This window comes from Conger conger, chromosome 2 (assembly GCF_963514075.1).
Source record: "Conger conger chromosome 2, fConCon1.1, whole genome shotgun sequence".
Lineage (NCBI taxonomy): Eukaryota > Metazoa > Chordata > Actinopteri > Anguilliformes > Congridae > Conger > Conger conger.
The window spans coordinates 56,775,557-56,790,082 of record NC_083761.1 but is presented as its reverse complement, the minus strand read 5'-3'; the positions used below and the strand labels follow the sequence as shown (position 1 = coordinate 56,790,082).

Below are 14,526 nucleotides of genomic sequence, written 5' to 3'. Positions count from 1 at the left end.
AAATCTGTTAAAAACAAACAAATCTGACCAAAATAAAAGTAATAGCTGTTCCAGTGCATCTTACCACTTGCTTTGAGTTCTGAACCCACTTGTCATTCGTCATTTTATATACTGCATTGTTTGCTTGTAAGCTTCAGCTTTCTTATTTGACAGAAAGCTTAAAAGTGTGTTCATGGCATGAAATATGGATATGCATCATGTGGGGAAATATGGGTATGGATTACTGTTCCTTTTTTTTGCCATATGGTATGTATGGCTTTGAAAGTATTATGATTTACAGCTAGATTAATGGTCAACCTAATTGTTAGACAAGTCATGAAAACAGATGCTACCCTTAATCACTAGCATAAAAACACAAGAACACCTCGCAATTCTGTTGCATAAGTTTTTCAAATGCATTTATTTAATTCTAGTATAAAATGATGTAAAATGTAGAATGTGATACAAAACTGAATTTAATTTTAGTAGCAGTCCACAGCATTGTCCTCTGACATGCGAGTTGCAGCAAGAATGTCCTCCATTAGAGAGCAAGGACTGTTTTCCAGGTGATCACTGCTCTGTCCTAAGGTCTGCTGCATATCCTCCAGATCTAAAACTAACAACACCTCCACAACGCCCATCGATTTCTGTGACTCTGCACCAACATGGAGTTTCTCAAGGTGCTTCTTCAAAGAGTCCTCAACCCAACTTTGTCCTTGCAGATCGCACACTGCTTTCCTATCCATTAAAGGAGTGTTTTCGTTGATCACCAGTTTCAGAGAGAGGAGGATAGAGCATGCACTCTGAGCCACAGGCCTGTCACAGTCGAACAACCCCCTGAAGAGAACGGAGAAGATTTTGAGGTGCTGCAGCCTGTGCAGCGATTCTGTAAGGTGGTCCCCGCTGGGGCGCGTGGCACAGCTAACTGCGTACGGACTCGTGGAGTGACCAGACTGTGCCAGGGTTTGACTGATCAGGATCTGAGCTAGCTCCAGAGTATGGACTTTCACTTCCCAGTCCAAGTCTTCACTGCCCAGTGTCAACACACTTCTCACAGGTTCTTCCAAGTCTTCTGTAGGACATGGAGAGGAGAGCCACAAGGTAAAGACCTTAATCACAGCTCTCCTGGCGAACACCTCTGTGTCCTGAGCTAAGATGTCCACAAATCGCCTGGCAAGTTCTCCCTGGAGAGAGCATAAATACATTACGTTACAGAATGAAAGCAGAAGAGGCAATCACATTTTAAAAGAAACAGCACCCTAGAAATGAGACTCACAAGCAGTACATGGCCAGATACTGGGACGCCTGCTTTGTTGGTCGTGCGGACAGTGCGTCCCAGTGCAAAGATGGCGCTCGCCCGCACGTAGCTCTCCGGGTCGGTCAGCAGGGTGAATGAGAGACCAGGGACTCCACTGCTTAACAGGTCCTCACAGTAGCTAAGGTTCTCTATGTCAAACAAAGAGGAGGAATGAAATTAATGGGTCCTTCAAAAACAAACCAGAAATAAATTCAAAACCAGGAGAACAAATCTTACCGTGAAAGTGTGAGCTGAGCTGAGCGAGGAACTCGAGAGAAGAATCTCTGACTTCCCATCGCATGTCACAGAGCCTCTTCATCAGCACGGAGAAGAGAGCTGGGGACAGGGAGGATCACAGCTAATGCAGCCTCGTGTTGGAGCGCTCTTTCAGACTTAAAAGTATTAACCAGTCTGGACAACTATGAGACATTCAGAAACAAACCTTGTGGAGGAGGTTCAGAGCATATACACAACCACGTCAAGGTCACTTGGTAAGCTTTCTGCAGAACCTGAGATAAAAAGATGCAATGACCGATTCTGACATTTTTGAAAAAACTAAAAAAGAAGAAAGAAGTAAACGAAAACTTACAGTTGAGTTGGTATCAGGACTGTCCAGATATTGTAGAAGAACAGAAAATACCTCACTCCTGACAATGTTCTCTGACGGAGTAAGAACAATAAAACCAGTGAAGTTCACTTTATTTTATTTATTGTATTTCTTGTACTTGGTAATCTTTTCGAAGCATGAATTACCTGGAGACTGGCAAAGACTAGCTAGGCTATCCAGGGCACACTTTTGAACTTTTGAGCAACCAATAAGGTTTCTGAAGGTACTGATAACAGGAGAGGAGGAGATTGGCATTCCCACACAGACTTTCAGCACACTGATAACTGACAGGATCACGGATTGCACTGGCATTTCCAGATTGAGGGAGCCCTGGGGAAAGATGATGTGGAATTCTCACTTTCTTCAGACATGGATAGAATTCACTAGTCCGTTCACAGTATCAACATAGTCAGGCAATTAACTTATTAACAAAAGAGATATTTAAGGAAGAGAAATTACCATCACGATTTTCACTAAAAATGGAGTGGTTACTCTTAAGATATATACAGTAGGCTTCAGAATTGTTGCCACCCTTAATAAATATGCATAAACAGTGCTGTAAACTTGTAGAAACATGTAGAAAAACTTATTTAAAAAATTATTGACATAAGCTTTATTTTCAAATATGCGTAGTGTGTTTTATTAATGATTCAATGGAATCACAGTCTTACATTTTTCAAATAAAAAATGTATTTCCCCAAAAAACTGTTTACACAATTATTAGCACCTCTGGTTTAATACTTTGTGCAAACACCCCTGGCAAAGATTACAGCTATTGTCTTTATCTATCTAGTTTTCCAATATGTTTGAACATAACATTTCAATCATTATCCATGTTGTTTTTAATCTGCAACCTTTTTTTATCCACCCTTAATTTTCATTAAGGGTGCCAATAATTCTGGAGCCCACTGTATATTTCTACAATAGACAGCTCTTCAACAGTAGAAGTCAAAATAATCGTAATATTACACAGTCATACCATGCCTGCCAGCTCTGATATGCTGGACAATGAAAGACAAAGGAGTGAGATACAAGAACTCTTCTGGGATAAGTGCTCTTCTAGGGAAGTATGCTGGCAGCCACCTTCTTGGACCAAATCTATTGTGGGAGATTCAATGTGATGGTGTATCACACATAAACATACAGCCTCAAACTGATCAAAAATGATAACCGAACAGTTTGTTCAATCCGTCAGAGAAGTTACCTGAGTGCAGTTGCTGTAGATCAGCTGGTGCAGTTACGAGCTCCAGCGGTCGAAGAATGACCCCAGTAGCCTTCTTCTTTAAGCTTTGCGGACTGAAGAACAATAAGCATACAGGCACAGTCCAATGCAGATACTTGACAAGCAGTCACAGGCTGGGATAGAATAAATGTACCAATATAAGTGGGAACATACACTACACTTACCAATTTTCCAGATGGATAATCCCTGAGGCGAATGGAATTGCCTGTGTCGGTTTTAGAGTGCACAGCATAGTTTCCATCAATGTTACAATACTGGAATTGGTCTGGCTGAATAAAGGGGTCCTGGAAAAAGATTTCTATATATGAATACACTGTGAGCCGATGTGATGGAGAACACAAAAAATACAGGTAACAATAACCTCTTTGAACTACATCACATTTCAAGCATGTGGTAAAAACACTGTTTAAAATATGGTTGTGTTTGTGCTTAGCAATCGTAGACACACCTGGCAGCAGCTTGTAAAACCTCCATGAACAGCTGTGTCAAAGAGCTTTGCTCATTTCCCAAAAGCATCTCAACAGCCCCCTCAGTTCTCTGCCACAGCATCTCCCTGACGTGTGGCTGGCAATGGGCAAGACTCCGTGCCACAAGCTTCAGTGACTGACAGGCACGGAAAGAGACGCTTGAGCTCAGCGATTCCTCCACATGCTTCATGATTTCCATGATCCCATCAGCCCACTCAGGGCACTCAGGGCACTCTGTTGTGCCCTGGTCCTTGTGCATCTCACTGGGGTCAGACTTGCTGCCATTCTCCAAAGATATGCATGTGGTTGTTCGCTCACTAAAGTTTAAAATGTGAGCCAAAAGCTGGTTGGCTGCCGAGGCAACAAACAGACTCTTGTCTGTCTGCAAATGCAGGACCACTTTAATCAGCCCTGTGGAGACACAAACATGAGATACATATGGTGGTACCAGCAGAGAGCAATTTTAATGGACCCTACAGAACACGGAGCATTTAATGCTACTTTGCCACCTTATGGACCTATGGCTGGTAATGTTCTACATTATCTGGTTTTGGCTCTGGTGCAGAAATTGAAGACATGCCCCATGCAGTATCATGTATCACATAGCCTGCTGTTAACTCTTATTGATGTGCCAAAGAGTTGACATCTAACTGCAGTCTTCAGTCTCGTATGACGTGCTTCCAACCTGGATTCTCATCTCTGTTAGGGGTTATCGAGGGACCACAGAGAAATAACACCATGATCTTTTACACTCTTAATCACACGTTTATACCCTGAGAACTAAAGATACGCCAACAAATGTAATTTGGGTTATTTCCATGGCTTGTTAAAATGCAAGTCTTTAGGGTAATGATGTACACATATAGACTGGAATCAAATCTTGATTCATCCAATGCTGTCTGGTTAAGCAGGCTGAAAAAGAGGCTGTGCAGTTCTGTAATACAATAATATCATCGATCAGATGATGTACAGCTGAGTGAAAAAAATGGCAGCGAGCATAAGCAGAAAACATGTGATTGCACAGGTAATTGACTAACCTACTGTAGATGCTCTCACTGCATATTCCATAAGCATAACCTAAATGTAGTATTGTGGTACTTAACTGTCAACACTCACCTTTCTTAAACAGGAAGCTCATAGTCTCCCGGTGCTGGACCATGCTTCGCAAACCATGGACCCACCCACTCCGCACTGTTGCATCTTCCCATAGACATGATCCGCTCCACCCCTGATATTCAAAGGCACTTTCCAAAATATTCTCTTGCTGAAATGTGAATTCAGAATTATCCAGAGTTTTTTTTTAATTCATTATGCAGGATGAGCCAAATCTCAAATATTGCATCTTTTTAGTTTACTTGCCTTTAAGATGTAAAAACCCTCTTCACTGGCAGCTAGCAGCCCAGCCAACTTGAGAGCAAAGGAGAGAATGGTGGGGTCTGCAGTCTTTGATTGACACACACTCGATATGAATGTGATCAGGCAGGGGTGTATCTCCAGTAATGGAGAACCGGGTGCTGAAACAAAACAAAACAATAAGTTACATGAATGAAAAGGAGTGAAAATAGTTTCACCCACAAAAGGAAAATAAATCAAAACGGCCTGCGCAACAGAGAACATCCATCATCCCTCAGTAAAATTACTTTTTGATCTTATTCTTACCTGTTAAAGCACCGAACCAGTCCAGGAATTTTTCTAAACACGTGTCATCTGACAGTGCTTGTTTCGGGTCAGCCAGAACTGCACATACAAGGGGCAGTAATTCCATACATTTACTGTCCATTTCATTTATCTGAGGAAAGGTTACATAAAATTAATTCAATTGCAAGCACAAGCAAACGTACAATTTGGAAGAAATAAGAAGCTCTAGGAGTAAACGTGGCTCACGTCTGCGATTATTAAGAGCTGTATAATTGAATTTGCTGCTTTAATAGTAGACTGTAAAAAGGCATCAAAACCAGGCCAAGCAATCCACTTTTAAATAATGAAAAAGCTAATAACCTAGCAGCTGTGGCTAGTGCATATTTGCTATTGCTAGCGAATTCACATCTAAATAAGTCAAACAATGCTTGTTGATATAACTTGCTGATAACGATATAGACAAATGTATGTCCACTTAAATGCCAACTTGTAAATGTAATGTAAATGTAACTTATGGCCAAGTTAAAACGCGCTCATTCGTTAGCTAGCTGTGGAAGCTTAACAGTAAAAACTCATAATGAACAATTGACTGCAAAATATTCACAGCAGAGTAACAATAGACAAACGTAAGCACATATTGGTTAAATAACATTTTATTTTATTACCGCTTCTCGAAATGTTTTCGCACTTTCTGCTGCTACAGGGCAAACAACTACAGACTGCTAACGCATACGTCCATTTTTGGACCAAACCAACGCCCTGACAGGGACACCTGCACTACAGGGTGTAGTCAAATACAAACGTAAAGGATTTCATATTTGTGTATTACTACCCATGCCTTTCCTTGTTTTATTATATATAGACTCGAAATTGCTTCCTTGTCGTGATCTCTTCCATTCAACATACCAGTGCACAAATCGGTTGCAATGTGTACTAGAATCCACCCGTTCAAAGAGGTATCGCTCTTTTCATCGTCATTGAATGGTTGGCGCCGGTGGGTGAATACCACATGGTTTGCTGAGTAAAATTTCCGGCTTAACGTGAGAAGCGTCCTATTCAATTTCACCATCAAAAAGCAGTAAAATCATCACATAAATGCAGGATACTGAGGATATAGCGGCTGAAGCCGAATTTGAAGAGGACGAAGAGCCTTCTTTCAGTGATACGGAGGATTTCGAAGATGACATCGATGACGAGGGTAGCTAAGCAAACTAAAGAAAGCACCAGACAGGCCGGCCTGTCCCACTGCACGGGCGACAAGCTAACTTAGCTACCGGTAGTTTGCATTTTGTAGCAAGAGGGTGTTGCGGGAGTGTAGCAGTTTTTATTGCACGTGTAGTTATCATTTAGCTAGCTAGGCCAGGATTTTTATCAACTTTTAACCAACTTGCATTAGAACGTAGAATGTCTACACTTCCATGCTATGCCGTAGTCTATGGCCTAGCTAGCTAATTCAGGCCCACTGGCTGGAGTTGATTTAGCTACGTTGGCTTGGCTAGCTTGTCGATTTCACGTCGATACAGTAGGTAGCTAACGTTACACAAACGCATGAACAACGTAGCTGTCGTTGCAAAATTGGTTTGCATCAGCTGCAGTTAGCTGAACTTGTGTTGGAACGGTATATGGTTCACGTTATGTTGCGTAACTAACGGTGCCAGCCAAATTCAGCTGCAAACACACTAATTATTCAACTGGGGAAACTTCCTAAAACCGGGACATATTTCGATGCAGTAACATTAAGTAACTGTATGATGGTTAAGTAACGTATAGCTAGCTAGCTAGCAAATGTAAATTAGCGGACCGTCCATTCAGTGTCCTGATGTTAGCTAGCAGTTGATAGTAGATCACTTGGCTAGCTAATTGTTCCAAGCTGGGAAGCTGCTAGTTGCAGTAATGTTGGGCCACACAGTAGTGGAGTACATATATCTAGCTATTGTCGACTAATTGGCTATCGAAACAACAGCTTAAATCTACATAATTTAAAAAATGCATACATTAAGGACATTGTTGAAAATGTAAGCTTTTCCTGTTACAGTTAACGTTAGCTGAAAGCTGTCACAGATGGGCCTGCCCTTGCCGTGTTATCAAGGCGTGCTTTAAGTTTATCATTGTTTCAGCTTCTGTTTTATCTGTTTTGTAGAGCTTTTTGGCGATATCCTGAGGGAGAAGCCACAGGAAACTGATGGCATTGACTCTGTGGTGGTGGTAGATAATGTCCCCCAGGTCGGACCAGAACGTCTGGAGAAACTGAAAAATGTTATCCATAAGATTTTTTCAAAATTTGGTAAAATTACCAATGAGTTCTACCCTGAAGCTGAAGGCAAGACAAAAGGGTTCGTATTATTGCGCGGTATAGTAGTCTTGCTTTTATACAGTTTTTGAGTATAATGTATAAATTATTCACAACTTTTTTGTTCTAATTTTAGATATATTTTTCTCGAGTATGCATCACCCATTCATGCCACTGAAGCTGTGAAAAATGCTGATGGTTATAAGCTGGACAAGCAACACACATTTCGCGTGAATGTCTTCACTGACTTTGACAAGTAAGTTATCTTGATATATAGTGAACATTCCCTCTTTGCCCAGTCAATATATTTCATATACGTTCTCTGCAGTGCCACGATTTCCTCTATTATTGCTGTTTGTTTTTTTCCACACGGAATGGTTTCAGCTCTTTAGAAAAAGTTTATTTTGGACTAAGGGAAAATCAGTAAACGGTAATGGGACCATAAGGTTTGGGGATCACCCACATGCTTTTTTGCAATTGTGAGGTGAGCATTGATGTTCCTCTTGGTTTCCACCTTGCTACTCTCTCATGAATCCCCTCTTTGCCTAGTCTCTTTCTTATTGTAGAGCTGGGAACACTGATATAGCTGGGGCTAGATGGCTGCATGTCTTTGGCTGTTCTTCTGGGATCAAGTGTGACTTCCTGGATTAGTTATGACTGTGCCCTTGGTGGAATTTTGGCAGGCCAGCCACTCCTGGGAATATTCACCACTGTTGCAAGTGTTATTTGGAGATAACCGCATTTGCTGTGGTTTGAGTCCCAGTGCTTTAGAAATGGTTTTGTAACCCTTTCCAGACTGATATCCCCCCCCCATCTCTCCTGAAGATTTCTTTGATCTATGATCTTTTATGAAAGCTGTTCTGCGAAGAAAAGTGGGCTGAAATACTTCCACAGCAATGTGAAAAACGAATATGAAATTATAGGGAGTGTTCAATTGCAGTCATTGCTGCTAAAGGTGTTGCAATCCGTTTTTTAAGATTAAGGGAGCACTTATTTTTTTATATGGTAACTTCATTAAAAATAATAGAAAATAATTTTTTTGGTGTTTACTCAAGGTTCCCTTTTCTAATATTACATTTTGTCTAAAGATCTGAAACCATTCTATATGAAAGATACACAAAAATCAGCAAGGGGTGAAATGCCTTTTCATGGCACTGTATTTTAATATTTCAACACATGCTGTGCGCTACGCCACCTGATTTGACTCATTATTTCACCTGCTCAGTTCAGATAAGCTAATTCGTGAAATCAGGTGGTGTAACGTACGGTTGAAGCAAATGCCTGCAGACCCTGCGAGGAGATTAGGGTCTCTCCCCTTTGTACTATAGCTTTTATTTGCTTGATTCATATTTACTAAGTTAAACCCCAAACCTAATATGTAGTTGTCATTATTTTTCATACACATTTTTAAAATTATACTTGTGTGCTGTTGGTCTAAACAGGGGATTATGCATGAAAAGTATGAATATCTTTTGGTTATTTTTAAAGGTACATGACTATCAGCGATGAGTGGGAAACACCAGAGAAACAGCCATTCAAGGACTTTGTGAGTGTTTCCCTAAGGCAATAACAAAGGACTCTCCATATGAGTTATGTTAATCAGTGCTAAACTGTCCATGTCGCAAATGTTTATGGGTTTAATACGTTTTGGAATTGTATTGGATCTACTTCTTGGTTACAGACCACTTTCATAAATTTTTTTGTAGGATGCATTAATCCAGTGAACGTGCTAGATGGCAGTGTTGGTTAGGTTATGCATTTGTTGCATATGTAGGCTGTGTGTTCTAAATATTTCAAGAGCTTTGTTTCGTCTGTAAAATGAGTAAAAATATGTAATGCTTTAAGGTAGGACATTTTACCTGTGTTGGTTCATGCTTTTAATATGGGTCTAGTTTTTGAGTCTGTTCCCTTCTCATGAGTATTCACCCTTTTGGCAATAGGGAAACCTGCGGCACTGGTTGGAGGACCCAGACTGTCGCGACCACTACAGTGTCATTTATGAATCCGGGGAAAGGACAGGAATCTATGCCAATGATGCCAAGGAGCCAATTACAGCTGAGGAGAGAGCTGTGAGTGATCTTAAGTGCTTTGCAGATTGTGTACATGTGGGAACAGGATGGACTGGTGTTTTGATTATCATACTGTACTATGTTATGTGTCACCCGTTCAGTAATGTAATTCCTTTGATCCTCTCATCTGCAGCGGTGGACTGAGACATACGTGCGCTGGTCTCCGAAAGGCACCTACCTGGCCACATTCCACCAGAGGGGCATTGCGCTCTGGGGTGGAGAGAAATTCAAACAGATCCAGCGCTTCAGTCACCAGGGGGTCCAGCTCATTGACTTTTCACCTTGTGAAAGGTAGCCAGAAAACTTTTTTTTTTTTTTTCCTGATGCCAAATTAAACAAATGCATATCAGCATCACTAACTGTTATTGAAATGCATTCTGCTGTTAGATTTGTTACCGTGTGTTTTTTCGGTTCTCAGGTACATGGTCACTTTCAGCCCTCTGATGGACACGAAGGATGACCCTCAGGCCATTATAATCTGGGATGTCCTGACTGGACAGAAGAAGAGAGGGTTCCACTGTGAAAGCTCTGCCCACTGGCCAATCTTCAAGTGAGTTTAGCTTTGTGCTAAAGGCTGTTTCCCTGGTTTCATTTCATTGTACATATAGGGTTAGATGGGCAGTGAAATTCTGTAATTCACCAAATATTCATACATGATGGAGATTAGTTTGAGAATGAAGTTTTCATCCAATACTTGGTTTGACTTTTCTGATGAAAAATGTACTTCCTACAACATGCCCATGTTTGATAAGTAGCATTTGTTTCAATGACAAATAACCTTAATAATCCTAAATTCCTAATTTTCCCATTTCAGATGGAGTCACGATGGAAAGTTCTTTGCTAGAATGACCCAGGACACACTCAGTATCTATGAAACACCAGTAAGACCCCTGTAAAAACTTTGTATTTGCTTTAAATTGCTTAGAATTTCTGTGAACAATGTAATTTAAGCAAATTCCTTGTAATTTGCTGGAATTATGCGATGTGAAATGTGATTATTACTTTTTTTCTTGCAGTCTATGGGACTCTTGGACAAGAAGAGTTTGAAAATCAGTGGGATAAAGTGAGTGCAGCCTTAGCCTTCACATTTCTTGTAGGGATTAGATAGCGGTCATATCCGTGTCAGACAAAAATGGTTTAAAACAAATATATCTATCAGCTGGATATTAAGATTATGGCCAGATTAACAGTGCATTTGTTGAGCCGCTGATAGATGAAGTAGTAATTTCATTTGCAGAAAGTAGCATAATCATACTTATCTGCATCTCTTATTTATAATGAATTATTTTATCATTTATATAATCGAAACTCAGAAGCAAAGCCGTACAGAGACACTGTAGCTCTCTAGATGCATAATAATTGGTTCTATATCGGCTCCAGAATTTCCATATCGCGTGTCCTTAATTAATAGTAGGTGCAGCCCTTCAGCAATGTAAGCATATTAAGCAAGCTAAAATGTCATCTGCAGGGATTTCTCTTGGTCTCCGGGCGACAACATCATTGCATTTTGGGTCCCAGAGGATAAAGATATTCCAGCAAGGGTGACTCTCATGCAGCTTCCATCCAGGCAAGAGATCAGAGTGCGCAACCTGTTCAATGTGGTGGACTGCAAGCTGCACTGGCAGAAGCAGGGAGATTACCTGTGTGTGAAGGTGGATAGGACTCCCAAGGGCACACAGGTACAGTGTACCTCTGTTCTCTCGCTCACATTTCTTTTTAAACTTAAGTTATTTTTGTAGTACGGTATGTTTTCTGACAGTGGTATTGAGGGGTGCTTACCAATACACATTTCTGGGTACTAGACTTTATGTTGAAATTCAAGAATAGGATTGGACGCCCCTGGTCCATACGTTGTTTTGACGTGCCCTTAATTCAGGTTGGTTGTCTGCATTCTAGGGTGTTGTTACCAACTTTGAGATCTTCCGGATGAGGGAGAAGCAGGTGCCTGTAGATGTGGTGGAGATGAAGGGTAAGTGACGTGTGGGGACTGGCCTGATGATGGTGATGTTCAGCTCTGCACTGTGTGCCTGGTTCAGGTGCATAGATGTTTAATGAAGCGTTTAACCATGACAGAGGGCATCATCGCTTTCGCCTGGGAGCCGAACGGAAGCAAGTTTGCTGTGCTGCATGGAGAATCTCCACGAATCAATGCATCTTTCTACCACGTGAAGAACAACGGCAAAATAGAACTGATAAGTATGTCGTGATTAAAGCCTTTGATGAAATTTCATGTATAGAATTTGTTGAAATGTTTACTGATTTGATTTTAGGAGAATTCATTTGTAATCTAGCATTAAAATACAGTAATTGGTCAACCTAAAAGCATTGTAAGCTATTGTAGTAATAGCCCATGTTCTCCTATTAAATATTCAACCGTATTGAGGCTGATGAGACCTGTGCTGTTTTCTTCCAGAAATGTTCGACAAACAACAAGCAAACAGCATTTTCTGGAGTCCGCAAGGACAGTTCCTGGTGTTGGCTGGATTGAGAAGGTATGTGTGCTTGTATATGTGCGGTTAGCTTTTTATCTCATATAATCATAAAAAACGGTTTAACTGAGTATGGCATGTGCTGATTCTTGCATTTCTCTTCCGCAGCATGAACGGTGCTCTGGCTTTTGTTGACACCTCGGACTGTACGTTGATGAACATTGCAGAGCACTACATGGCCTCAGATGTTGAGTGGGACCCGACAGGCCGATTTGTGGTCACCTCCGTCTCCTGGTGGAGCCACAAGGTAGACACATTTTTCCCCCGCAGCGGCAAGACAGACCGATGAACTCAAACCTTGAAAGCATGGTACGGCTGAAAGATTAAAGGATTTGTCGAAATGGTTTGTTTGTGTTCCTCATCAGGTGGACAATGCATTCTGGCTTTGGACATTCCAAGGACGCCTCCTCCAAAAGAACAACAAGGATCGGTTCTGCCAGCTGCTGTGGAGGCCACGTCCGGCCATTTTGCTCAGTCAGGAGGAAATCAAGGTGAGAAACTGTGCTGCTATCTGACCATTTAAACGTGGCTAATTTTTACCAGCCTTAAAACTTCATGGGGATCTGTGCCTATGATGGCTCCTTTTGTCCTTGCATGAATACACACTCAAAAATTTATTTCGACAGCTTATCAAGAAGGATCTGAAGAAGTATTCCAAGATCTTTGAGCAGAAGGATCGTTTGAGTCAGTCCAAGGCATCCAAGGTAATGGCCCTTGTAGCATCCCATAGCTGTTGGATTAGATTTTATCAGCAGCTCAAAAAGGATAGCTTTTCAGTTATAACTGTCAACACTTGTGCAGGAATTGGTTGACAAGAGACGCACCATGATGGACGATTATCGCAAATACCGTGAGAACGCGACACAGATGCATCAGGAACAGAGAACTCTACGCCTGGAACTGAGAGGAGGTATGGTTGGCTTCCTAACAAACATAGTGTTTTTTGTATTTTTTTTTTTATTACTACTTAGCTAACAAGTTTAACATTGGGCTAATAGAAAGCTTGTTTTATGTGGTTTGAGTGCCCTTTTATATAATGTGTATAATGTAATATACATGTCCCGCAAAGGCACCTTGCAAAGGGCTTGTTTCACCTGAGTATTGTTCCCTTTTGAGCTTGGTCTGTGATGCACCAGAAGCTGTAAATACTGTGCATTTCCACATTTATTCAGAGAGCTGATTTGTATCCTAATAGAACGGTTTGTGTCAGTGAATTCAAACATCTCTAAGAAATAAACACAAACATTTCTAAAGATGTCTTAAGGTGAAGTCATATAGAGCACATTGTAGCAGTCGTAATTTATAAAGTTGGTGTGTGACGTTACATATGGAGCTGAAAAGGCACAGATGGAAATCAAAACTATCGTTTAAGGAAAAAATACGGTGGCATGCCAATTCCAGTTATCTGGTATATTGTTTGAAAGTAGGGAATGATAATAGAATTTTGAAATGATCTGTTGTCATATTGGATAAAATGGTGGGCATTCTGCAAATTTTCAGTATAAAGTCTTGTTCATGTTTCTTAGGTGTGGATACCGATGAACTTGACAGCAATGTTGAGGATTGGGAAGAAGAGACCATTGAATTTTTCATCAATGAAGAAATTATTCCACTTGGAGATCCGGAGTAATTCCGATAGCAGGTATAATTCATTGAGCTACAGAATCTATTGTCGATGTTATATGCATATTAGCTTTGGTGCCGGTAAATAAAGATTTATGGCTTTCATTTCTTCTGAGTCTGTACCTCTGAACTTTATTTGATTAAAGTAATTCAGCCATTTTCTGTACTCCGTTTTAGTTCATATGTTAAGGTATAATTGGACTGAGATTGCTGGTTTAGATTATGACTGCCTTGACTGAACATTACTATGTATGCTATGTTATACCTGTTCATGTTCATCCATGTTTTTTCTCATTTTATTTCAACAGCCCATTCGTCTTCAAAGAGGAGCTCTGGTGCATTGCGTCTGGGGAAAAGCACCTGAGATTGTTTCGGTGTAATTGGAAATTCCATGCTCAAACTTCACCCTTGTCTGGCATCAGTATATAGTGCCTTTTAATACTGGTCACTGCGGTGGGAGAATTTTAAGCTGCTGTTTTTGCTTTTTTTGGCATACGTTTTAATAATTCCTTCATAAATTATAACATCTCAACTTAACATCTAATTTCTCTTTTCCCCCATCTATTTTATTAGTTACCAAAATAATTTGCCACTACAAGAGAACGTACGATGCCACAGTTTGCCATGAACTATTTTTACTTCTGTAAATGGAAGGAACTGTGTTTTGTACAAATATTCAGAAGGATTAACAAAATAATTAGTGTGCTGAAGCAGCACTACAGTGGACTGTATCCTCCTCCATTCCGATTACCTGATATTAATTGTACTACAAGGTAATTAATAAAGTATGGTTGCTAGCCTGCATGACCTTTTGTCTGTTGGAC

At 40.6% G+C, this 14,526-nt stretch overlaps 2 protein-coding genes across 2 annotated transcripts; one reads left to right on the top strand and one right to left on the bottom strand.

Moving 5' to 3' along the window:
- Positions 1-381: 381 nt before the first annotated feature.
- brat1 (BRCA1-associated ATM activator 1) lies at positions 382-6,695 on the bottom strand. The gene is made up of 14 exons (XM_061231747.1): positions 6,138-6,695; positions 5,253-5,382; positions 4,949-5,107; positions 4,710-4,853; positions 3,575-4,004; positions 3,291-3,410; positions 3,088-3,179; positions 2,863-2,981; positions 2,030-2,213; positions 1,866-1,936; positions 1,719-1,785; positions 1,514-1,612; positions 1,256-1,425; positions 382-1,163 (listed from the first exon to the last, which is right to left on the bottom strand). The coding sequence occupies exons 2-14, from the start codon at positions 5,371-5,373 to the stop codon at positions 462-464; spliced, it is 2,478 nt and encodes an 825-aa protein (XP_061087731.1). The 5' UTR covers positions 5,374-5,382; positions 6,138-6,695; the 3' UTR covers positions 382-461.
- LOC133122064 (eukaryotic translation initiation factor 3 subunit B-like) lies at positions 6,201-14,510 on the top strand. The gene is made up of 19 exons (XM_061231746.1): positions 6,201-6,429; positions 7,372-7,564; positions 7,658-7,777; positions 9,010-9,067; positions 9,462-9,590; positions 9,724-9,881; positions 10,009-10,140; positions 10,405-10,471; positions 10,607-10,653; positions 11,059-11,269; positions 11,487-11,559; positions 11,664-11,786; positions 12,004-12,082; positions 12,188-12,326; positions 12,445-12,570; positions 12,706-12,783; positions 12,881-12,989; positions 13,606-13,721; positions 14,011-14,510. The coding sequence occupies exons 1-18, from the start codon at positions 6,327-6,329 to the stop codon at positions 13,707-13,709; spliced, it is 2,049 nt and encodes a 682-aa protein (XP_061087730.1). The 5' UTR covers positions 6,201-6,326; the 3' UTR covers positions 13,710-13,721; positions 14,011-14,510.
- Positions 14,511-14,526: the final 16 nt, after the last annotated feature.